The sequence below is a fragment of the Ctenopharyngodon idella genome, chromosome 13 (assembly GCF_019924925.1).
Source record: "Ctenopharyngodon idella isolate HZGC_01 chromosome 13, HZGC01, whole genome shotgun sequence".
NCBI classification, from domain to species: Eukaryota; Metazoa; Chordata; class Actinopteri; order Cypriniformes; family Xenocyprididae; genus Ctenopharyngodon; species Ctenopharyngodon idella.
In genome coordinates this window covers 13,249,846-13,273,544 of record NC_067232.1, presented here as the reverse complement: position 1 = coordinate 13,273,544, position 23,699 = coordinate 13,249,846, and the positions used below count along the sequence as shown (strand labels likewise).

At 37.0% G+C, this 23,699-nt stretch overlaps 1 protein-coding gene across 3 annotated transcripts; it reads right to left on the bottom strand.

Annotated features, from left to right (window-relative positions):
• Window positions 1-5,080: 5,080 nt before the first annotated feature.
• Window positions 5,081-20,094, bottom strand: six6a (SIX homeobox 6a). Of its 3 annotated transcripts, none has more exons than XM_051918095.1 (3): window positions 19,778-20,094; window positions 8,271-8,925; window positions 5,081-7,562 (listed from the first exon to the last, which is right to left on the bottom strand). In XM_051918095.1, exons 2-3 carry the CDS (start codon window positions 8,840-8,842, stop codon window positions 7,397-7,399), a joined length of 738 nt encoding a protein of 245 aa, XP_051774055.1. In that variant the 5' UTR covers window positions 8,843-8,925; window positions 19,778-20,094; the 3' UTR covers window positions 5,081-7,396. The 3 variants fall into 3 exon arrangements, with proteins under 3 accessions (XP_051774055.1, XP_051774052.1, XP_051774053.1); XM_051918092.1 differs by having other exon boundaries at window positions 8,271-9,366; window positions 19,778-20,093; XM_051918093.1 differs by lacking the exon at window positions 19,778-20,094 and adding an exon at window positions 11,157-15,201 and having other exon boundaries at window positions 8,271-9,366.
• Between the last annotated feature and the right edge of the window lie 3,605 nt (window positions 20,095-23,699).

The window sequence follows — 23,699 nt, the reverse complement described above, 5'->3', positions numbered from 1 at the left end:
CACTTCTAACAAAACATTAACACAGGTGATTTTAACAAAATATCTTTAGAACTGAGAGTAAATATCATATCGTGCCTGACCTAAATTCAGGAACCCATAGAATTCTTCCAACAATAAGGCCAATGCTGGGCCTGAATGTCAGCTGTGGTTTTAATCAACAGTCTAATTATATTTTGCACATATAAACATTCCTTACATCTGCTTTCCTCTTATTGGTAGTTTCTACAAAACAAAGAAACTGAGAAATCCAAATAGCAAAAAATTGGATTTCATTTTTGTGTTGATGTAGCCAATTCTCTGTTTTCTCAACCAATTGGTAGACCACATTTTGGTAGCAGAGTAAAAGATTAAAAACACACTCTTAAAAACAATAAAGGTTCCAAAAGGGGGTTTTCGCATGCAGTGATGCCATACGAGAACCTTTTTTGGCTCCGCAAAGAACCTTTCAGTGAACAGTTCTTAAAAGAAACATTTTTTTCTTAGTGTGAAGAACATTTTAATAATCTAAGACATTTTTGTGCAATGGAAAGCTTCCATGAATGTTAAAGGTTCTTCATGCACTATAGCTGCCATTAAAAATCCTTTACTATTAAGAGTGCTAATCAAACCCCCAACCGCAGTGTCATTATTAAACATCTTGCTGTTCAGTCTTCACATTGAAGGGAGAGCAGAAGGTAAAAAGCATTCTCACACTACACACGTCTCAAATGATTGCTTGAGGTCAATACTTTTTAATTAAAGGTCAGAATAAAAGAAAAAAGTGCCAATTTTTTATTTAAAAACATATTTTTTCTAAGTATTTCACTATTCTGGATATAACTACTGATTTTTCTGTCCATTGATGTTATATTTAAATAATTACTCCAACTGCAAACCATGAAAGAAAGAAATGAATATTGGACTAGATGGAGTATTGATCAGATTATAATGTCAAAAGTGTTGTATTCGCTGACACAAACAAAATGCTGTGGAAAACTTCTGGTGGCAAACCTGTATGTGCCAGTCACTCTCACACACTATTTGTTTATCAGGTAGCTTCACCTGCACAGGTATTCACTCATCCAGAACTCTCAAAGAAACTGACCCATAAATGGGTTTTGGGGGAGGGGGGCGGCACTGAAGGAGCTTTTAAAGTGAGTCTCAAGAGAACCAGAAGAGGGGGATTTTGTTACCAGTGATGCATAGAGCTGACAACACTTCAACCAGCCAGACCCCCGACAAAGACTAACATGTGTTTGTGGGAAAGGGATATGGGTGATACATCAGTTTTGAAATCCACTTTTCTGAAGGTCACTGAAACTGAAGCAGCCATTTCTCACTTGCAGTACTTTATCAGGACACACACACACACACAACTCAGAGATAAGATAATGCTTATATATCCAGCAAAAGGAACTGTAGGCTGTGTGTATAGACATTTAAATTTGCACAGATGTGTCTCTCAAATTAAACATCTTGGCAATAAAAAGGTGCATCTTTGAAACAATGCCTGTCAGACGAAAAAAATATGATTAATTTTGGCATCTCGTTCAGGCTTGGAAGCATTAAGCCAAAGTTTCACTCCCCAGAGAGGGAGAGAACAGGATAAAACTCTAGATGCCTCCATTAAAGAAAAAAAAAAAACTCAGGAAATGAAAACAGAAATATGATAGCTTCCTGTTTTTCATTGGGACTTGGAGCATTCTCCTTTTGGGGTTATAATTATTACAATGAGATCAGTGTGATATAGTCCAAAACCTTAGACACACACGCACACATACACACCCTCATCTTGTAGTTTAATCCAGGTTTCTCTGGCGTGCTTCTGCTGGCTGACATTCCAGTGGCAATTTTGTCTCTCTGGATCACCGTGATCTAGATCCACATTGATTATGGAATTCCGGTAAAGTCCTGATATCAGCGGGAGAATTGGACAGACCTCACAAAACCATTCCCTAGCATGGATTACAATAGGGCTTCTCTCTCTTTTCTCATCTTTTACTTTCTGTGTTTTCAGTCAACTCACAACTATGCTGTCAACACTTCTGTGACTAATTATTTAGCTAGCTATATAACTTACATATTCATTATCTAATAGTGCATTAAATTAAGCATCATCAGCTTTGAATACAATATTTCAATGAAGAGGCTTCCAGAACAGACATAAGCCTATTTTCCTGATAAATCAGGAGAGAATTTATGAGCAAAACACACATTTCCCTTATTTGTCTATCGCACACATTTTAAATGTCTGTACACTTTGTTTTGCTAACACATCGACTCTGTTGTCTTGACTCATTATCTCATTAGGCTTAGCAGGAGCTGGTAAGAATCATAATTACTGTAGCTGCAGGGTTACTTACCACAATGTCGCTTCTGCCCTCTGGTGGTAATGTTAAGAATCACCTAAAGTTCAAATCAGGAAGGCTGATGGACTTTTGTTATTCTAAATCACAGCAAATGGGAAAAAAACACCGAATTATTTTGTTAAACAATGAATATAAGTTGATCTATAGCTTTAAAATCATAAAATTAAGAAAGACTACCGAAGAAATATGGCTATTCATGCTAATAGGAAAACAAGGCAAATTAGAAACGGCAAAGAAAAACAGCTTTAGATATACAAACAATTATAGGATGTTGTACACACATTATCTATAAATAACGTGTGTATCAGTTCTGTAGGCTAATGGTAAAGCTTAGAAATTCTGTAGAATGAACTGTTGGCTGCAAATAAACAACTTCGATAATTATTTTATGTCAAGGAGAGCAGGTATTTGGTATTTGTCTCCCCCTAGCGACTGATAAGAGGTATTGCATTATAAAACATTGTATTGTATAAACTCAACGCATACTGGTATTATAAAGTTCTGTTGTAATTTGGTGGTTGTCCTGCAGGAGTCTGTCTCCTCGCGGTTATTCCGAACACTAGATGTGGCTACGACGGTTTTCAGGTAAGTTACGAAGCTTTTGAGTTGCCAGAATTGTGCCTATTTCACTAGGTTGTCGCTGTAGTAAAAAATTTTAGTGAAAAGCAACGAGAGGCTACAGATGATCATGTTGGCTACGGTCACGTGGACCGTACAATGCTCACAGTCAAGTAGCTCGTGTATTGAGAAGCTGTCAAGATCCGAGACTAAAGCTTCAGCTCGAGCACAATTACTGACAGACTATCGCTTTTCAATAACCCTCATGCTAGTTTTCTTCTGACAGCTTTTATGTGACATTAATTGTCGGCTTCATTTTTCTAACTGCAAGTGACGAAAACCTTCTGTCAAAACAATATGTAGCTACTTATCTCTAATCATTGAATACTTCTCCATTGCCCCTGGATTTCAATTCACATTCGTTTTCTTTAAGGAGACTTAAAGTTTCCGGTGCTTGTTTAAAGTTGTTACGGGGCAGCGGTCGAAAAGCAGTTGTGTATCTTGCCAAGATAGACGACAACACTCTCTCATTATTGATTTGTCTGTAAAGATCAGACTAGAAAAAGACATCTCATCAGACACAACACAGCTGCTGCACAGACATCAAGAACCTCAGATTAATATATGTATAAGTCTGAAATGTTCAGGAACTTTGTGTGAGGTGAAAAAAACTTAATAGTGAAAAACTTTTTGCGCTTTATGAATCTTTGGTAATCCATTATGACGATTTATTCATCAATATCATCATCATTATTTTATAACAACATCTGTTTTTCGACCCATCTAGCCTACCTTTTAACAATAAATTTGTCATTTCTATTTCTATTATTTTCAGAGTTTTAGAAGGCTAATTATATTTAAAGTGGCCGAAAAAAACACTCAAAAATAAACCGAAATAGATTGGATATTTGTATCAGTGCATGTTGATGGAGGTTTATCATAGCCTTAAAGGGATAGTTCACCCAAGTAGTCCGTTGTTGATTTGGACCCCACTGACTTTCATTGAATGGGCAAAAACAGTTGAAGCATTCTTCAAAATATCTTCTTCTGTGTTTCGCAGAACAAAGAACGTGTGTTTGGAACGACAGTAAATGATGGCAGAACTGAAATTTTTGGTGAACTTTTCCTTTACGTTTACTTATGTTAGTCTAGATTTGACAAAATAAATCAGTTTTAATGTGATTTAAAGTGTATAAATAAATGCAACAACCAATATATACAAGGCAAGGCTATATAGAAAAGTGTGGACTCCTGTCGTGTAGCTGTCCACGGTGCTGAATGGCGCATATTTCACTGAGTGCGATTCTGTTATTTACAAAGCAAAACTTTTTTTGTGTGTGAGGATTTCAGTGACATCCAGAGTCTGTAGATGTCCATGTACATTTGGACCATGAGTTTATCTGTAGTATGTCTGTGTAGCACCTCAAATGGGCGAACAATCTTTTAAATAAACAGGAGCAGCGTAATTTCTTAACTCTTCGGTGAACACTATACCCACAATAACACACTTGCTCATGAAACAACTAGTTCTATATCCGTTTTAGATCATAATTCGTAAGAAATTTGGAAACGTATTGAGGCACTTCTCGTGCCTCCTTATAATTAACTCCTTTGTAAGTCGATTTGGATACTAAACACATAAACATTTATAATATTTTTTTTCACAGTTATACAGTGCCGTCATTCATGGTTGTTTTGTGGCATTTGTTTCAGTATAATGATGCAGGCAGTGGATCCGTCAGGCTAAAAAAGGCACCGAGGTGGGAGTCATGTCACGCCACATTTGACCACCAGAGGTCGCAGCCAAAAACAAATTCTACAAAATAAGCATGTATTTGTGACCAAAGACAAATGCACAAATATGAACCCTGTACATTTCCGATGTTAACGGTAAAAAATTGTGTTTGCTTTATATGTGTTAATTTAGCAGATGCTTTTATCCAGTGTTACTTACAAATGAGAATAACACAAGTAAGAAACGATTAATCCAAGGGAGAAAACAATGTAAGTATTGCCATAAAGTATAACAGTTCATAGCACTTTTTTTTTTTTTAAAGAAAGAAAAAAGCACATAGGATACTTAGCCAGTTAAGTGCTTCAAGAAGAGGCTTGTTTGCAGTCGTTTTTTGAAAAATGAATTAGACATTTGCTATTTGATTGAAGCACAACAGGCGTTAACAGGCAACTTTCAAGTTGTATTTTGCAGTGACTACAGAAACAAAAAAAGTGTAGTTCACACAAACAATTGGGAATTATAGAAAAATCGTCTTCACTGAGAGGAATATACAAGACTTGTACATTTTAAATAGTCACCAACACTTAACAGGCAGCCTTAGGCTACATGTATGAATATGTACACGTCCTTTTCAAATGGGACCTTGGGTTTATTTACATATAGGCCTACATAAGCGTTATATTTTTTAGGCTTATTTGGCCATTTTCTTTCCACTTGCAGAATGACAACTATGCTATAGAAGCGTAAATAACTGACATTGCTGTTTTTTTAGTGTTCCATCGAAAGTGATAAAATGAGGTTTATTGGGTATATTATTATGATTATTAGACTTCTAGACAGTGAACTCCTCAATTAAACGTCCCAGAACGTCACACACTCACTCACACAAATGAAAAAAGTTTGGATTTCTGTACCTCTGGCAACCCCCGGCGGAGAGTTTTCATGCTGAGGCTTTGGGGAGGGGAAGGCGGGGTGGTTCTTTGTTAGCTCGGCCCTCTCCAGCTCGTCATTAGTGCTGATTACCGTTGACCAATTTGACAACCTTATTGACTGCTAAAAAGACTTTTTCATCGTCCCACCCTGCACTCCCCAGAGCTCAAAAGAAACGGAAATTTTCCACCATTCTGTATCCAGTGTTTAAATAAAGCCGTGCTCCTTTCCCCTCCCTTGCTTTGGCTCCTATTTTCTCCTTTTTCTCGGAAGGAACACTTGGTTTGGCCCCGCCGTTGTTCAGACTGAAAGAAGATTGAAAAATACAGCTTGTGCTTTTTATTGGGAGCGTTAATGAATGGCGCGGGTTAAACCCAGGTGCGCGCCGTGAACTCTTCAGGCAGTTGGGAAACAGAGGCGCTGTGTTTTTGCGCCTGCTCCTTCCCTCATTTACGACATAAACACCTTAAACAGATTTGAGCACTAAGAACAGCGTGGCCGTGCTTTTAAAATATCATAAAATATTTACAACCATTTATTTTTCATCTAAATATGAAAAATTTGGAAGGCTATAAAAAACGAATAGGTTTCCTTTTTCTTTTTTTTATAGCTTCTGGCACTTGACAAAGATAAACCATTCTTTTTGAAAATAATTACGAAAACGATGGGGGTTTTTTTGTTTGTTTGTTTGTTTTTTAAAGTTAATTAAGTAGCCTATTAAGTAAACAATTAAGTATTTTGTTGTGATTATAGCCTAACAGTCGATGAATGTAAATCTAAACAATGCCACAAGGCGAATAAACCTACTAGATTTAAAGAAAAATATAGTAAGTTATTATAGCCACGTAAATTAAATTTTAAAAAATAAACAAAGTGTACTTTCAGCAATTGGCAGCAGTGCCAAACTCCTTTGATAATAAATTATTTGTATGAAGCTTGCTTGGGCCACTAGTAGGTTCTGTTTAAACAGCAGATCACAGCTTAGGTTGTGTTGACATCCGGGAGAGCGTCTCGGCCTTTCGCTGACCCTGTGCTGTCAGAGCGCATTACACCACGCGAAGCGTTTTAGCCAATTACTGCTCGAGTGTGAGAGAGATTGAGCTCGCAGAGAGGCATTAAAACATGCAACATATTTGATCCCCGTCTGTTCTAAATCTGTTCTGCAGCATGTGACATTCACATTTTGAACTGCATATGTTTACTTTCGGATTGACACATGGACAACAATTTAAAAACAAACATGAAATAACACATATTACTTGGCTCAGTTTTTGTCACTGGACACATTGGAATAAGTGTCGTAAAGAAAATACCGTTGTGATTTTGCGATCGTTATTTAGTTGAACAGTGATTTTATTTTTTCAATCATGATTATCTTTTTTTTTCAAATTCACGACGCTCAGCATTACGCACAACAAAAATGATAATAAAAAAAAGCACACAAATAAAAGGCCTAGGGGCCGATGATATTTTAAATAAGCAAATAAACATCGTTTTATATATTAAAAAAAACAAGTGAACATTAAAACATTATTCAGTCTTTTCATGATAAAGTACGCACATACAGTAATAGGTTCGGCCCTCAGATAGCCTATGAAGATTTTTTTTTTTTTTTTTTTTGTCTTTCAAAAACTCCCTTTACCTGTCTTCTTGAGAAGCACTGCGCATTTTGTTGATCACATCAACGAATGGAAAATGAAATTGTGATGCTATTTTTCCATCCTTCATTTTAGCCTCTCTTTGGGCCGGTTGCAGGCACTAAATTTTTGTAGTTGTTAGATTGTCTCTTACAGTTCTTCTGTTTGCTCTTTTGAAGCCTGTCACGCTAGATGTCACATTCACTGTCGCTGGAGGTGATGGAGATGGCGGAGGTGGCGGCCTTGCTCGAGAGACTGACTTCTGGGCTTGAAGCTGGACCCAGGCGGTCTACTGTGGTGTCATCGTCCCCCAGCGATCGGACCGAGCCACCGGACAGAACCTGCTGCTGTAGCCTACAGGGGTGAAACGAGACAAAATGTCAATGAGGATACATAGACATTCGTAGCTTACAGTGGGGGTGAAAATATCTTCAGATCTCTGATGCATAGGGTTTAATAATTTGACGAAGATATGTTCTTAAAGCAATCGAAAATGTTAGAGGTTGTAAGTGCATTTACATAAACTGATATAAAATATTGACTGCTGACAAAGTAAACTTTTCTTATAGCATTAATACAGCTTTAACACCAGATACAACATATTTTCTTGGGTAGTGCAAAAAGAATTATAGAACTATATGTTGCAGCATATAAAAACAAACCTTGAATTACAGAATTTAAAGCATACTGTTAATTTAACGATTTGATAAAGCGAGGAAGTGAGAATACACATTAGCATCTGTTTTGTTTTTAAGCTTCCTTATATCTATTATGTAGAATTCCTATTGTTATAAACCATTCCGGCATGAAATGTTATGCATCAGCAGATATGTAATGTAAAATAATTAGCACATTTTGGTAACGTGAACAAAAGCAGCTTTGCCAACAACTAGTCGATTCGGACATTAATTTTAAGTGAAATTACGCAAGAATCTCCAACGAAATCTAATGTTTATTTTTTTAGGAATAAAGATAATAATGGCAGTAAAATAATAAATAATATTAAAACCATAATAAGCAATTGATTAGCGTCTTTATGCAGTTCAGTGGAGATCCCTGTACCTGTTCTTGGCCGCTGCCGCTCGGTCTCTCTGCCTCCGGTTTTTAAACCAGTTGCCCACTTGTGTGGGTGTGAGTCCGGTCGCCTGCGCCAGCTCTCTTTTTTTGCTCGGGTTCGGGTAAGGGTCCTGCAGGTACCACTCTCTCAACAGATGCCGCGTCCTCTCCTTAAAGCAGTGTGTTTTTTGTTCACCGTCCCATATCGTCCGAGGCAGTGGAAACTTCTTTCGGACGCGATACTTGTCCACGGGTCCTAACGGACGCCCACGGAGTTTCTCTGCCTCCTGGTAATGCGCCTCGAGCCAGAGCGCCTGCAGCTTCGCGTGTGAGTCCTTGGTGAATTTGTGGTTCTCCAGTATGTGGTAGAGCTCGCGGAAGTTGCCCGCGTGAAAGGCCACGACCGCTCGCGCGCGCAGGACAGACTCGTTCTTCCCGAGGACTTCGCAGGCGGACGGCGCTACCGGGAGTGACCAGAGGAAGCGGCCGAGCCTCTCCACGTCGCCGCTTTCCTCGAGCGTCTCGCAGACCCCCGCGACCTGCTGGGGGCTGAAATTCAAGATGGGCAGCTGGAACATGGAGACTGTAATCTCTCTCTTCTTTGGCCCTCCTTTCTGGTGTTGCTCCTCGTCTGTCTCGCTCGTTTTTTTGTTCAGCCTGTCTGTCAGAAAACGGCAAAAGTTAACAGCCGTGTCACAAAACGAGCCGGGGAGCGATGCCGTGCGGCAGGCTCAAGCAGCCTGGACGGCAAAATCTCTTCTTTGATTGAGTGTGAACATAAAAAACTGGAAGCAAGGTGTTTTCTGAGGAGCAAAATAAAAGAACATTTAGCCCCTGCTGCCGCTATTCTATTGGAGTTGTTAGATTGGCTGCCTGGTTGCCATAGACACACGTCAATCACTGTCAGGTTTGCCAATCACACGTGAAGCTGCACTAGATTTCAGCACCACCCAGCGCGCAACAGCGCCTTTCAGTGAAAACGTCAAAGCGTCATTTTGACCTTTACGTTTGTGCTCAGAGACGCCGAATGTAATGTTGTCGTTTGGTGGAAATCTGGAAGCAACCCCCTCTGAGTCGTCGATAAAACGATGGGAAGGAGTGTCTGTTAAAATACAGCACACACTATGGGTTGAAAGACATTCGAAAGACTTTCTATGAAAAGCATATGCAGTATAAACAATAAAAATGATTGCCTGTTCAAAGTTAAACTTTTTACTAAATATTTTCACAGCGAAAACGTTCATGCATGCATATGAATAGCTTAAAACTTAAAGCTTTCCAAGATTTAGAACCTCAGAAATAAAGTGCTTTGAATCACTTTATCACTATAGACTTACTAATCAAGACAATTCTTTCTGAATAAAATAAAATGTCATGAGGCACGAAATATAGTCTATCCCAAAAACAAGACATCTCAATTTAAAAATGCACAGAAGACATAAATAAATAAAATAAAAAAGAGTTAAGAGTTGTGTCTCGTCAGGAAAAAAAAAAAACTGTCAGGATGTAGAAAGAAATGTCATGCATGAAATAGGCTACCTATCAGAACTGGCACCATAACATATCTTGGACTAACTCACAACCCCTAACCAACATTACAAATGATACGTATATGATACGTACATACTGTCGTATGATTTTACCACGTACTTCTTTTTTTTTTGCTCGCTTAAGATGATTGATGGTTGGAAGTGTCCGGTCTTATTAAGGCATGCCTCGTTTCAGAGGTAAAGTTCAGTCTGACGGAAGGGGGGATATATTATTACACAGATTGATACACATAACTTCAACCGAAAGTGCTTTTTGCATGTTTTATATCCAGGTATGGTTAGGCATGAAATTGTTCTTCTTTTGCCCTCTGCTCTATAAGGAGATGTATGATGCGCCTCGCGCGAGATAATCAGAATGTCCACAGGATTTTAATACATCTCAACTATTAATGTAAAAATGGATGCGTTTAACGTGTTGAGACTGACCTCACATTGTATACAGGGAACTTAAAATCCAATGGACACTGTAAAAAATATATTATATAACAACCTTAGCATTTAACATGTCACTATATATAACTCGATTTTCTTCATCAGTAATAACATTCAAAGTGGTCGAAGAAGTCCACTGGCAATTTAAATTTTAGTTGAATAATTTTTTTTTTTTTTTTTTTTTTACAGTAAACCTACCGCATGCCACCCCTTCATTACAAAGCGAGTGAAAACAGTCGCATCAGAATGACAGATTGTCAAAAACAGACCATGCACACAAAGATATCCAGCCTAATAAACCTAGGCGGAGGATCTTCTTGTGTTTGGCAACAGTGTTAATCAATTATCTATAGGCCCGAGCAGGTTTAAACCAAACAATAATGACTTGACAGTTGGCCGTAAGATTGACAGGTAGACACAATAAGACGATTAAAGCGTCCATTTAATCCATCTCATTACAGTTTTAACGCCGACCAGTAAAATAACCAAAAACAAAGGATTTACGATTCCCTATACGTATATGGTGACAGGCTTTGGGGAAAAAACAATACCAATGGGTCAGAAGCAGAGCTGAAATATTCAGAGTTCTGTAAATATTTCATACAGTAAGGCATACTGTAAACTCAACACAGGGAATATTTTTTGGCTTTTGATATCATTTGACGACTCTGGTCAATAAATAATGACTTTAAAAACACGGACTTTGTAAGGGAGGGTGAGGGAGAAAAGTCGAAAGATTTTTATTTGTTGTCAAATAACCCATTACTCTTAAAATAGCCTAACTGTAATTTCACATTCAGTCAAATTGTTTTTAAACAACTGCTGTCCCTGCTTAAAAACAAAATGGGACATTTATGCATGGTAGTTATCACCCAAATAAAATGAGGAGACTCATTCGTTCCGCTCTTACTCTTTGCTTGTGCTCCGTAACTTCAGTGGCGAAATGACTGACACTCAGCGTCATGCCAAAGCGCGAGCCCGGGATGCAGCGCGCACGAGCTGAATAATAAGGATTCCACACATATAATGCCTGACACCGCTATCCCTGAACGACTGAGAGAGAAAGAGAGAGAGAGAGAGTAAAGATAAGGAGTGACACTCATACAAAGAGTTCTGTTATCTGCTTGTTCTCTGATACAACACACACACAAAATCAGGATTCATAACCCATAAATTCTTTAAATTCTTAACCTCCACATAAATAAAGCATGTTAGAAAAATTCTGTGACATTTCTGCATTTAGCAGATGCTTTTATCCAATGCGACTTTCAAGGTACATTACATTTAAGATATTTGTATCAGTATGTGTGTTCCCTGAGGATCAAACCCATGAACTTGGTGTTGCTATAGCACCATGTTCTATTATTTAGATACAGGAATATTTAAAAACAAGAATATAAGCTACAACATAAAATATACAACATATAACATAAACAACATATAAACAATATCTGTCTATGTTATTTTTTCACACAACCCAAAAGTGAAGTTGTTGATGGAATACCAGTGTATCATATAAAAATGATTTCTGAAGGATCATGTGACACTGAAGCCTGGAGTAATGATGTTGAAAATTCAGCTTTGCATCACAGGAATAAATGACATTTTAAAATATATTCAAATTGAATGCAGTTATTTTAAGTTGTAATATTTCACCATATTCAAATAAATGCAACCCATAAGAGACTTCTTTCAAAAACATTAAAAAATCTTTCCAACCTCAAACTTTTGAACAGTAGGCCTATACTGTATGTTATTCAGCATACGAGAGGGCTTCTGAAACCATGTTCTTTCTGTCAATACAGCGGTTTCTTTTAGACAGAGTTCACGCACACACATTTGAAAAATGCCATCCGCTCTGTTGTCCTCTCAGCTGGTTGAGGCCGAACGCTGGATGACTCCTAGGCCAGGGATTTACGTTCTAATTAAGATATCATGTCTGGCGGAGCTGAAGTGGATTGCTAATACTCTACTGGCCCAGATAATAGCAAATGAATGAGGGATTCAATTAAATAAAGTCTTTGCTTGCTTTAGTACATAGACAAACCAGATGAGTTACAGACCTCTGTGAGCATGTGGGCGTGTCTTTATGACAGATCGGTGTCCAGCCATGGCATTGTCCCGTTTGGATGTAATCTGGGATTTGTGGTAACAGAGAAGACCTCTTATCCTATGACCCTTCTGGCTTATCCTGCTCCCTCTCTCTCTGTTATCCAGCAGCAGGACATGGGATAAGCGACATCCATTTCCAAACACAACAGGATCCATCAGACATCCAGTTTATTTCTTTAGAATTCAGTTTGTCATATCACTTTTTTTTACATTTAAGATAGCCTACATTGCGTCTACACAACTGCAAAATAATACAGTAAGGCGACTAGCAAAAGCAAATCTGTTCCTCTGATGCTGCTCTTATTTTTTTTTTTTCTTAAACACATACACCTTCATGTGTACAAATGTATTCAGTCCAAGTGCAAACAAAGTGTCACAAACAGCACACACCAATTGCTAATGTTACTACTAACTAATACTGGAATCCCCCTATTAGCATTTTGATTTGCATAACAGAAATTAAACACCAACAAAACAACAACCCTTGGCTTTTAAACCCTACAATGCAATATCTAGTCCATCACAGACACAAATGAGACAGCCATTTTTGGTCTACATTAACTGTTACCTAGCAACCAGACACACCACTTACCCCTGATCTGAAAACCACAGCTCAGTCACAACGCTTGTACGACTTATGGTGACGTATGTGGTCCTCGTATGTTTTGCTTTTTTCTTTTGAATCATAATGGAATGAAGTTAATGATTTGATGAAGTGAATTATTTTAGACAAGCTAATTATCTCCCAACATTGTTTACAATCACACCAAAAATGGTTATAAAATCTGAAAAAAAGAAAAAGAGACAGCCTGTCACAGCATCATTTACAACTGAGTGTCAATACCTGATGTGATGACAGAAGAGGGAATATGTCATTTTAATGTCATCTTTGTAGACCTTTTTGATGAAGAGCCCTGCATAAAGATTCTGTTTTACTGTAAACCTGTAAACGGGGTTTAATACACACTGTTAAGAAAAATCTGTCCTTTTTACAGGAAAAAAAAAACAAACTGGCAGTTGTTGTTGTCAGAATAATTCAGTAAAAAAACCTGGAAAAATTTATATTTAAAGAATTTTTATACAGGTAAATCCAACAGCCATTTTCTGCTGAACCATCATGGTAACAAACCAAAAATGACACTAAAATAATGCAAAAAACATTAATTTAACAACATAAGATGTATTACAAACCCCTAATGTACATAACTGATAACAAAAAACTAAGAAGAAACTAATATAAAAACCATCAAATGTAAAGTTTCACAGGGAATTCTGGGAATGTCAGTTTATGGCTTTTCACTGTAAATTATAAGATGATCTGTTCTTTGTACTTTAAAAATGTACATTTAACAGTATTTTACTGTAAAATTACATGTCATTTTTTGATATATATATATATATATAGAGAGAGAGAGAGAGAGAGAGAGCAGGAACTTACTGTTACTTTACTGTCGCATTTTTACAGTGCATTTTTAACTTTTACAGTTAAAATTACAATAATTTTTCCCCCAAAAGCCCATTTCCAAAGTAAAAAAATATATTTTAAAACAATTTTAATATTAAATAATAAACAAGTTTAAGTTTAGTTTAAAATGAGAAATAAAGCTACAATCATATAATAGTAATAATAATAAGTAAAAATAATATTAGAAGAGTTGCGATTACCTTTTTTCATTATTTTTTTTTTTAGAGAAATGTGCTTCCATATATTTTGGATAGACCCTCCCCTAAGCTGAAGCGCACATAAAAATAAAACGGCTAAATAAAATATAGTAGAATATTGTTTCCCTTTTGACAAGCAAAACATTTACACATTGACCAAAACTGATATATGTTCTAAGATGGCAGACTATCCAGAAGCCTGCAGACAAGTCATTGCTCTGTAATCTCTAAGATACAGCATTTGATTATACAGAGCAAAATAAAAGTCAGACATATGGATGTCTGGTGCTGTTGTGCTTTTCAGAGAAATAAATAATCTCCGCCTTTGCTGATAGTGGATGAACAGACTTTTCTGTTGCTGAATGAGCTCAGCTACACAGCTTACAGACAGACAACAGCGATGTGCGTACGTATGCGGATGACAAGGTCAGCCCGTGTGTGTGTCGGTAGGATGTTTACGGCTAGGCTTGATCCCTCTACTTGGGGCGTATGTCAAATGCCAAACTGACACTTTTGATTTTCATGAGAAAGATCAGGAAACTGCATGTTTGTGTGTTGGAAAGCGTTACAGATTTAAGGCAGATCATTCACTGGTGACAGGTATGTGTCCAAGTTGTGTGTGTTACTGAGCTAAAGGAGAAGAGACAAAGGGAAGCAGGCCATATCTCTATGAAAGAAACTACCACATGTATGTGTGTGTGTGTGATGCAGTGATTCTGACAGCTAGTGACAGCAGAGACTCATCTCACTTTGACTCCCAGCAGGCACACACACACACACACACACACAGTAGTGAGTAAATGTGGCGTGTGGCTGCACTAGGTCTTCTGATCGTCTGCTGTCTGTCCTATGAGAGTTGTGCTGTGATACTCTTGCGGAGAGTGACTCATAAACCTGAGATCAAGCCTTAAGCCCTGCAGCAAAAGAACAATATACTAGTTCTCACTCTCAGTATCTCTCCTGTACTTAAAGAGAGGGGTGGTCTTTAGCGGAGTGAGTTTGTCCAAGATAATTCATCCTCATAAAGATACAAAGGTTAATCCTTTTAGCCAATCAGCTAAAAAGACAAAGCCATCTGTTATAGGGTTATTTTTAAAGTTCAGCAATCACTTAACATGTTTGTTTTTCTGTTGTGGCAGTGACTTTCCATTGACTCTGAGTCAATTATATTTTTCTACTGAGTCAGTTATTATCTCCTAAACTGACTCTCACAAAAAGAAAAAGAAAGAAAGAAAGAAATGATGAGACAATGAAGGTAGTTGTAATAAAAAAGAAATAAAGCCAAAAAAAGTGAATGCAAATCTATCAAAAAGAAAGAAAAATTGCAATCTTTTTGTTCACAGTATACAAGGTGGCTGTAAAGACATTTACATGGTTTTAAAATATTCTGTTTTAAATAAATAATAAAAAAATTATTTTCTTTTGAACTTTCCATTAACCCTCTATGGTACAGATATGGCAACAATTATACTCATTTCCTTGTTATTCAGAAAAATGCAATATATTGCCCTATGGGAATTAAAAGGGCAGGCCTTAAGGTAGCCAATGATGTGTTGTTTTTAAGTCAAATGACATTTGAACGTCCCTCAAAAACTCTCTTTCCCACTGTCACCCTCACACGAAAGACACCTGTAGAAGTGCTGCAGAAATTGCTCTATTAACCTCATTTCTAAACATCTCTTCTCATGGGGGATTTTTTTTGCATCTTTGATAAGTAAATTAGAAAGTTTTATTCACAAATCAACTTTGTCTAACATAGTTTTACTGAAAATATACCACAGTGGAATTGCATTAATGCATTTCCCCATTGGGATTTTTTATAGAATGGTAGCATCAACAATATGATTGCAGTTATTTATTTATTTGAAGTGTTTATTGTAGTATAGTTGTATTTATGTATAAATAACAAAATTATTTCTTCTTTTCAGAAAATGAATACAGCAATATTTTACGGAAAGTAAGTTAGCTCTTCCATGTGATGAGAGTAAGGATGAGTTAGCCAAATGATAGGGAATGATGGGGATTCAATGATAGGGATCTAATTATTTTTGGTTTGCATAAGCTCCAAGAATATAAATATATCAATTTATAAAAGAAATGTGCATTTAAATAGAAAAGAAAAACTACTTTGACCATTTTCCATTGTGGTACAGCGTTGCCATATGGCACCCCCAAAAAATCTTTTTTGATTTGCGTGATTGAAGCTATTTCATGTAATAAGAACTTATTTGAAAAAAATATTTCATGGTTAGAACATAATGTGTACCATAATCAAAGAATTTGGGGAAAAAATCATCATGGTTTCCACAAAAAAACTGAGGCCCTGTTTACACTGGTAAAACGGTGTTTTAAAATGAAAACGATCCTCGTCTACACTGGCGTTCCCACAGTGTTTTAGAAACAATCTCCATCTACATGACCGTTCATGCACACTGGGCATGCGCGTATAAGTGTAAATAGTTGCCTTTTGCGTATAGGCAGCTGCAGTATTAAAAAAAATGCTGAGTTTAACTGCACAATGCCTGCTGAAAATTACAACAAAGCCAGCAAATATTGCAATTCAGTCTCCATGTTATTGTTTACACGGACGTCAAGGATACGCAGAGCGAAAATCTCCGTTTTAGTCCGTTTATACTGAAATACAACCCCAGCGTTTTCAAACAAAACTGGGTTCTGCGGTGTTTTAGAAAATCTCCATTTCTGAGGTTCGAAAAAAGCGGTGTAGTGTAAACGACAGGCACAACCGTAGCAAAACTTATGCGTAACAAAAAATATCTAAACAGGGCTCTGAGCATCCAATAAGAATCAAGTATTCCAATAACAAACAATACAGTATTCAGTGGCAATGATGCTAACATTATTCTAGTTCTAGCCTATGTTTTCCTGTGAATCTATTCAGTCAGTCAAAAATTTCAGAAAGACAGACTTTAGCTTTAAAAACCGGGCCCTGACTTGAGCACTTGTCTGTCAGTCACCTAGCAACAAGTCCTCACAAATACACCATCCTGTCGTTTCTCTCTCCGTGCTCCGGCCTGCTGAGAAGGGTCTGAGTCTGTGTGTGTGTGTGTGTATATGTGTGTGTGTGGAGTGTTTTGGGAGCTGTGGAGTTCACGGTACTCTACTCCCTATTGACCAGGAAGTCCTTTCTCTGAGCAGCGCACAATACCAACAGAGACAAAGCAGCCAGGAAAGAGGACAGTCCCTAAAAAACACTCACACACACACAGAGTCTCTCACAATCATACGCACGCTCTCGCTTAAGAGGCATATCCCAAGGAAACACACACATACACACGCACAAACACAGCAGACCTCCCCGAAAACATGGGGGCCTCTGCCTTTGTCTGGCAGCCTAATGAAAATGATGTTCTTTTTCTATTTGGAGCTTGTTAAGGCTCACAGACTCTTTCACTTTACTCCCGCTCTCACTCAACTCCCCCACCTGCCCTCCGTACATGGAGGTGAAGGCAAATACTGCAGAACAGATGAGGACGATTCCTTACGTGTGTGTTCTTATATGGTTTATGAGGGCAAAAATGTCTATAATGGCATAGTAAACATGGCTCCTATGTCCCCGTAAACCAAATGGCTTAAAATAAAACTACTAAACTTTGTGTTTTTTTTTAATTAAAAAAATAGGCTAGCCTACCGAAAGTTTTCTGTGATGGGTAGTGGGATAAAATATAGCCTACAGTTTGTAAAAACCATTTTGCCTATGGAGAGTCCCAATATAGTCACATATGTGTGTGTGTTATGCTTTTTCAAAATAAAGCCTCTCAAGATCAGACGCTACAAATCAGCACAATGAGTGCGTTTGAATGTTCTGAAATCACCAGACATATAATCGCATGCAAACAGACACTTGAAGAGTGTCATTTATGCTTTTAGTTTCAAGGAACAAATAAAAAGGAACAAATATCCTGGATTATTTTGAGTAGGCTATATGATTTCAATTCACATCCATCGCATAAAAATACAACAGCTCTCTCAACGAGTCTCTTGAAGATTTGCGTCCCCTTCGGCTCTGGTGAAAGGACAGAGTATAAATAGCGTGGAGAGATCTTACGATTCCTCCCTTTACAGGGTTGACGTCTTTGCATAGGAAAGTCAGTGGCCTGTAGCAGAACCATGCTTTATTAAAGAAAAAAAAAGTCCATTCAAAAAAAGACTCTTAGAAACAAGAGAAGAATGGCAGACTTTCTGTTTCTCCTAACCTTTCTGACTTAGGCTAAGTGTCCACGCTCTTTGCTGCGGCTGCTAACCTTGACTGTCCGCACCAGAATACGGTTTCATTTTAGATTTGCTGTCATTTTCAACAGTGACCCACGCAGATGCATACCAGGGAAGTAGCCTACATAACAGAGACGGCATGCAAGGAAATGAAAGGAATGTTTCTGAGGTGAAGGCCACTCAGTGTAGAAGCAAAGCTATATGGGCCTTTAATAAAGGCTGTGAAGACATTTTAACAGAGCATGGCTGTTAGATGTTTTTCCATTACATCAAAATTCCATCTGTTTTGGATCAATAACAAATATTTACTACAGATATTTCTAAGGCCTCTAAATGCTAAAAATTCTTTAGGCTATGTTGGGCTCTGCGTTGGTGATAAGATGATTTAACACTTTAAGGGTCAAAAATGGGAAGATTAGTGAATGGAGACTTCGTCATTGCTGTTATTTGGGTATTTCGAGATTTAATCCCCTATGCAGGAGTCTACATTCCCATCATGTTTATGTTGTTTTAGAGCTCATGGCTTTACAAGACGGCCTAATTAGCGAGAGATTAGATCTGAACCTTCGACCTGCTTCTTCAGTGCCAACAACACCTGACAGTGTCACAACCCTAAAATTTAGGGTAAAAACATCAGCGTAATCTAAACCACAGGGTAAAATTCATCACACTGCCCCAAGCTATAGGGAAAAATATATCAGAGTAGCCTAAATTAAGGATAAAATCAGAGTTTCCTAAAACTGCAGGGAACATTTATTATAAGTTGATTCTATAAATTGGGACGTACAATAAGATTTAGCTTTGCATAGCCTACTGTTATATCCGTCTTGCGCATTTAAAGAAATATTTAGACCTCTGAAATCTTGTTGCTTCATAAGTAGCCTATAGGCTAGCTTGTATATTAAATAGGCATAATGCTTCAGTAAAACGTTTAAATATAGAAAATTATTGTTATAAATTGAAACGTATAGCCTAGACATTTTGCTGATAGCCTACAAAATATTCTGCACATTTTCTAAAGCGTGTCTTTTAAAACAAAGCTGCTCAAAACCTTTATTTTTTCAAACCGATTATAAATAAAGTTGTCAACAAACCGAGAGAAAAAACGATGAGCAGCGTAATATTTTTTTGCTAGCTATAGGCTAATTAAAAGCAGCTAATAACAATAGTAATCATTTTTAATAGTAGACTAATATTTATTTACTAGGCCTATTAGAACAATAATTTTAATCATCATCAAACAGATTGAACAAGACTGAGGAATGAGAAGCGACTACATTGATGGTGTGTTTGGAGGTAGATGGCCATCAAAACGATTCGTTATAATTTTGCACTTGACTCTCGGCCTACTGTTTAAGCCTGTCAGGACAGATCAGCTGAAATAAAAACGTTCACCAAAGAAACCTTTTTACAACTGAAGTCACAACCTACACAGAATATCAACATATGCGGTGAAATTAATATAGGCTATTTAACAGACAAATAAAACTATATAACAAAATGTATGTCTAAAACTTGATTTCTTACCTTGACAACAAATTGGGTTGAACGCTCTTCATACTTTAAATAGTACAGAAAGTGCTTTGAATGTTCATGGCTGCTTCACTGGTAATTGGAGGCGGTTGAACTGCGAGCCGTAAATCAACAACCTTCAAGTAGAAAAACGTCCTCATCATAATTGGGCACCGCGCTATTGTAGGCCGCGGGGGTCTGTCAGACCACCCAAAGAAGCGCTTCCTCCCTCCGGGCTTCTGTGGGACAATAGCGGGCCACTCGAACCGGCCAGGCACGGGAACTCTAAATGGAGCCTGACAAGAAACAAGAAGTCTGAAGTCTTTGTCACTTGTTAAAATGTTTCAGTAGGGTCGTGCTGTCCATTTAGAGCGTGTTTCTAAGCTTAAACCACTTAAAATGCATGTTTTTATATTTATATGGTGCTTTTAGTGACTGGATGGAAAATATACAAATAGATAAGCCTAAACATTTAACATTTTTATATTCTGAATGTTAGTTCTGTTTTTCCAATTTGGTGTTTCTGGAAAAGTTGAAACTTTTTTGCCACATTATGTGTCTAAAAGAGCAATTAAAAGGGTCAGACACCAAAGTATTTCAACTAATTTTTAACAAACTTTGATTTTTGAATCTGACCTGTAAAAGGTGTTAATTTTGTAATGCACCTGTCTAAAATATAGTTATTTTTCTTAGTGAATAATTAATCTGCTTCTTTATGAATATAACAGAAAATTAAAAACATTCTGAGAGATGTAATGTGAGGTTTTTTCAATAATCCGGCCTCATCAAACATTCCAAAGTAAAAAGCAGAAGCACTGTTGAGAATTATTCCCAGAAGGCAAATTAAATATCCTTTGACTATATGAAAACATTTTCTAAAAATTCACATTTAAAGTTGCTGAATTGAAGGTGAAGGTTCAGCCACTCTTATCTAGCAGTCTTTGCTCTGTGAATCTAGATCCGTTAAAGTCACAACCCATAGTAATTGCCGACCTGTTCTTTTGAATTCAAATTTTATAGTATTTGCCTGCCGATTAAATCAAAACAACAGAGCTTTTGAGAGACAGCTTCAAAAGGCATCTCCAGTACTAAAAAGTATATTCAATCAAGAATCTGTATTAACAATAAAATTAAATCTATAGGCCAAAATAGTGTATCAGACTTTAATGAATATGTCCTTCACCTCCACTGAAAACAAAAAGAACAAGTAAAAAGCTGTGTAAGCTGCACATGAACTCCGTTCAGCCCTGGATGAAGATTACATTAACTTGGAATAAGACTTTACTAACATATAGGGGATAGCGAGGTAAGCTATGACTCCTTTAAAAAAAAAAAGTGGTCCAGTGACAACTTACCCCACAAGCTGTCAAATCCAGAATGACTGAATGGTTTACACTGCAAACAAAACTATCCACATAAAAGAGAAAAGCATTTACTAAAATGTATAATCCTATATTTCTGAGTCATATTTTGCCTGAAATTACACTGGTCTATGGCCAAAATGCTTCTGAAATAAATGCAGTCAGACTTTACTAATTCTGGGTTACAGAGAACAAAAATGATGCTTATAATTGTCGATTGGCTCTAGTTTGCAAGATATGCTATTGGGTCAGTATACAACCCTTACTTGAATGGCAGAGGATAAGTGAGATATAAAGAGAAAGGATCTCAAATTAAACCAGAAATGACATAAATACATCTTTGACTGGATATGAATATATGGGTGTGAACAGTATACTTGCAATGAATGATGCAATCTGAAGCTGGTATTGAGTCATACATGATATGAATTGCACAATATTGTTCCTAGAAGTCAATCATAACTAAGCTTACATCACTCTGCTGAACAAATTGTCCTATATCAGCTCTAAAAATCATACAGCAGGGGTGCAAAACTCAGTTCCTGGAAAACCACAGCCCTGCAGAGTTTAGTTCCAACCCTGCTCCAACTCGCATAGTTTTCAAATAAGCCTGAAGGACTTGGTTGAAGTTAAACTCTGCAGGGCTCTGATCCTCCAGGAACTGAGTTTTGCACCCCTGTCATTCAGTATCGTGCTCTCTTATTTGTCAATGTTTGATTTTGCAAAGGAACACATTTCTGTTCATCCAAAGTGAGCAGAGATGCCTCGTACTTGTGAACAGTGCAGATATCTTCAAATGGAGACATCAACGCTTGCAGACTATTGTGGGACAGTGACAAGAGATGCTCCATTCAATGAATACAAGAGACAAGCCGAGTAGCGCAGAATAGACACTGGATATGACTAAACTATGTACATAATAGTTTTTTGCCTTTAGTTTCACAATAAATTTGATTTATATAACCCTTTTGCTGATGTTTAAAGTGTCACATAAACAGGACAGGTTTCAGGTATCTACACAATATACATGAAATGTAAAAACCTAAATATCTTGGAAACAGTAGCCAATCAGTTGTTTTAATTGTCATATCTGAATTCAACACATCGAATACATAATAAATAGCACATTTTATCTCTGAAGTAGATGACTTCCAAAAAAAAAAAAAAAAAAAAAACTGTAGACCAATGATATTCACATATTCATAAACTATCAGTGAAAAGGGATAATATTCAGAATATTTTAAGGTAGTGAATTCTCAAATTATATTTGCAAGATTTTGTAAGTGTTTGTAATGTTATTGTATTTATAGTATTTCCTGGGGTTGGAGCGAAGCTACTGACACATTTGCTAACATTTTGGGAAAATGCTTTTTTTAACAGTTTATTCTAAGGCTAAATTATTCACATGGTTTTATACTCTTACAATTTACCAACATTTATGATATTTTTCAGACCTGTTGAAATTTGCTTTAACATAAAACTAATTTTATCTGCTAGAAAACTTATTTTGATATGTAAAAGTAATCACAATAATCTCACTCATTTTGTCTTATGCATTAGTCACAGGAAGCAGTATAAGATGGGCTCTTTCTAAATATGGTCCCATGAAAAAAACAAAAAACAAAAACAAAAAACAATTTGATTTGTTAGATCACTGCACTTTAAGCACTCTTTCCTAACAAGTTCTCCTTTTCAGTGATTATATTTCTATTACACATAGCAGAAAGGTAGTCAGAAATCTGATTAATATTACAAATAATATCTTGAACTTTCACTACAATTACATTTTACTTGCCTAAGTAAAACTTTCACTTCTGTTATTTGCTAAAAGCCTTTGGAAAAAGCATCAGCTAAATGACTAATTAATAAACTAGCTTCTTTTAAAGCGAGAAATCTAGCAGGATTCTTTTCATGTGCATAATGAGAGAATTAACGATTTTTGTCAATGTGCTAAATAAAAAAAAATACAAGTAATATCTAGGCGATCCTTTTGCCAGCTTATGTTATCAACATTTTGTCTGCAAGTCAAGTGACACTAAGCTGTAAATGTTGCCTTCTCTTCTTATTTTTTACTTCCTTGCAGTTATTTTCTGAATTACGTCTTTGTGTCTCCAATGGCTCAAGAATCGTGCCAGGCAGGATGTCTTCACAACGCACCATTTACATATTTACCAACAAGCCCTTACTCTCTCTTGTATAATGCTAAATCAACAAGAGTGATGTGCCAAATAATCTCTTCCGCTCTTTTTTCCTTCCCTCTGCCCATTCCCTTCTTCCAAATGGCAAACAGAAGCAGAAGATGTCCCACTGTGCAACTGAAAGACAAACTTAAAGCACTATTGTCGCTGGTCAAAGTGGCACCTGTTCAACAAAGAAAAAAACAGAGAGAAAGAGCGAGAGAGAGAGGCAGTCTCACACAAAATCCAGCAATATGTATGAATCAAGAGGCATTATGATTCACATCAAAATCTATAAAAGTTCATTTAATAATACACAGTCTGACAGGATTCCCCTCTCTTTTCTCTTGTGGGAGACACTTTCTTACAGCCATCAAGCATCAGACGTCACTCTGATCC

Coding starts and splice junctions, on each gene's coding strand:
- six6a (XM_051918095.1), bottom strand. CDS start 8,842: ATGTTCCAGCTGCCCATCTTGAATTTCAGCCCCCAGCAGGTCGCGGGG. Junction 7,563..8,270: donor GCGGCAGCGGCCAAGAACAG/GTACAGGGATCT, acceptor TCACCCCTGTAG/GCTACAGCAGCAGGTTCTGT.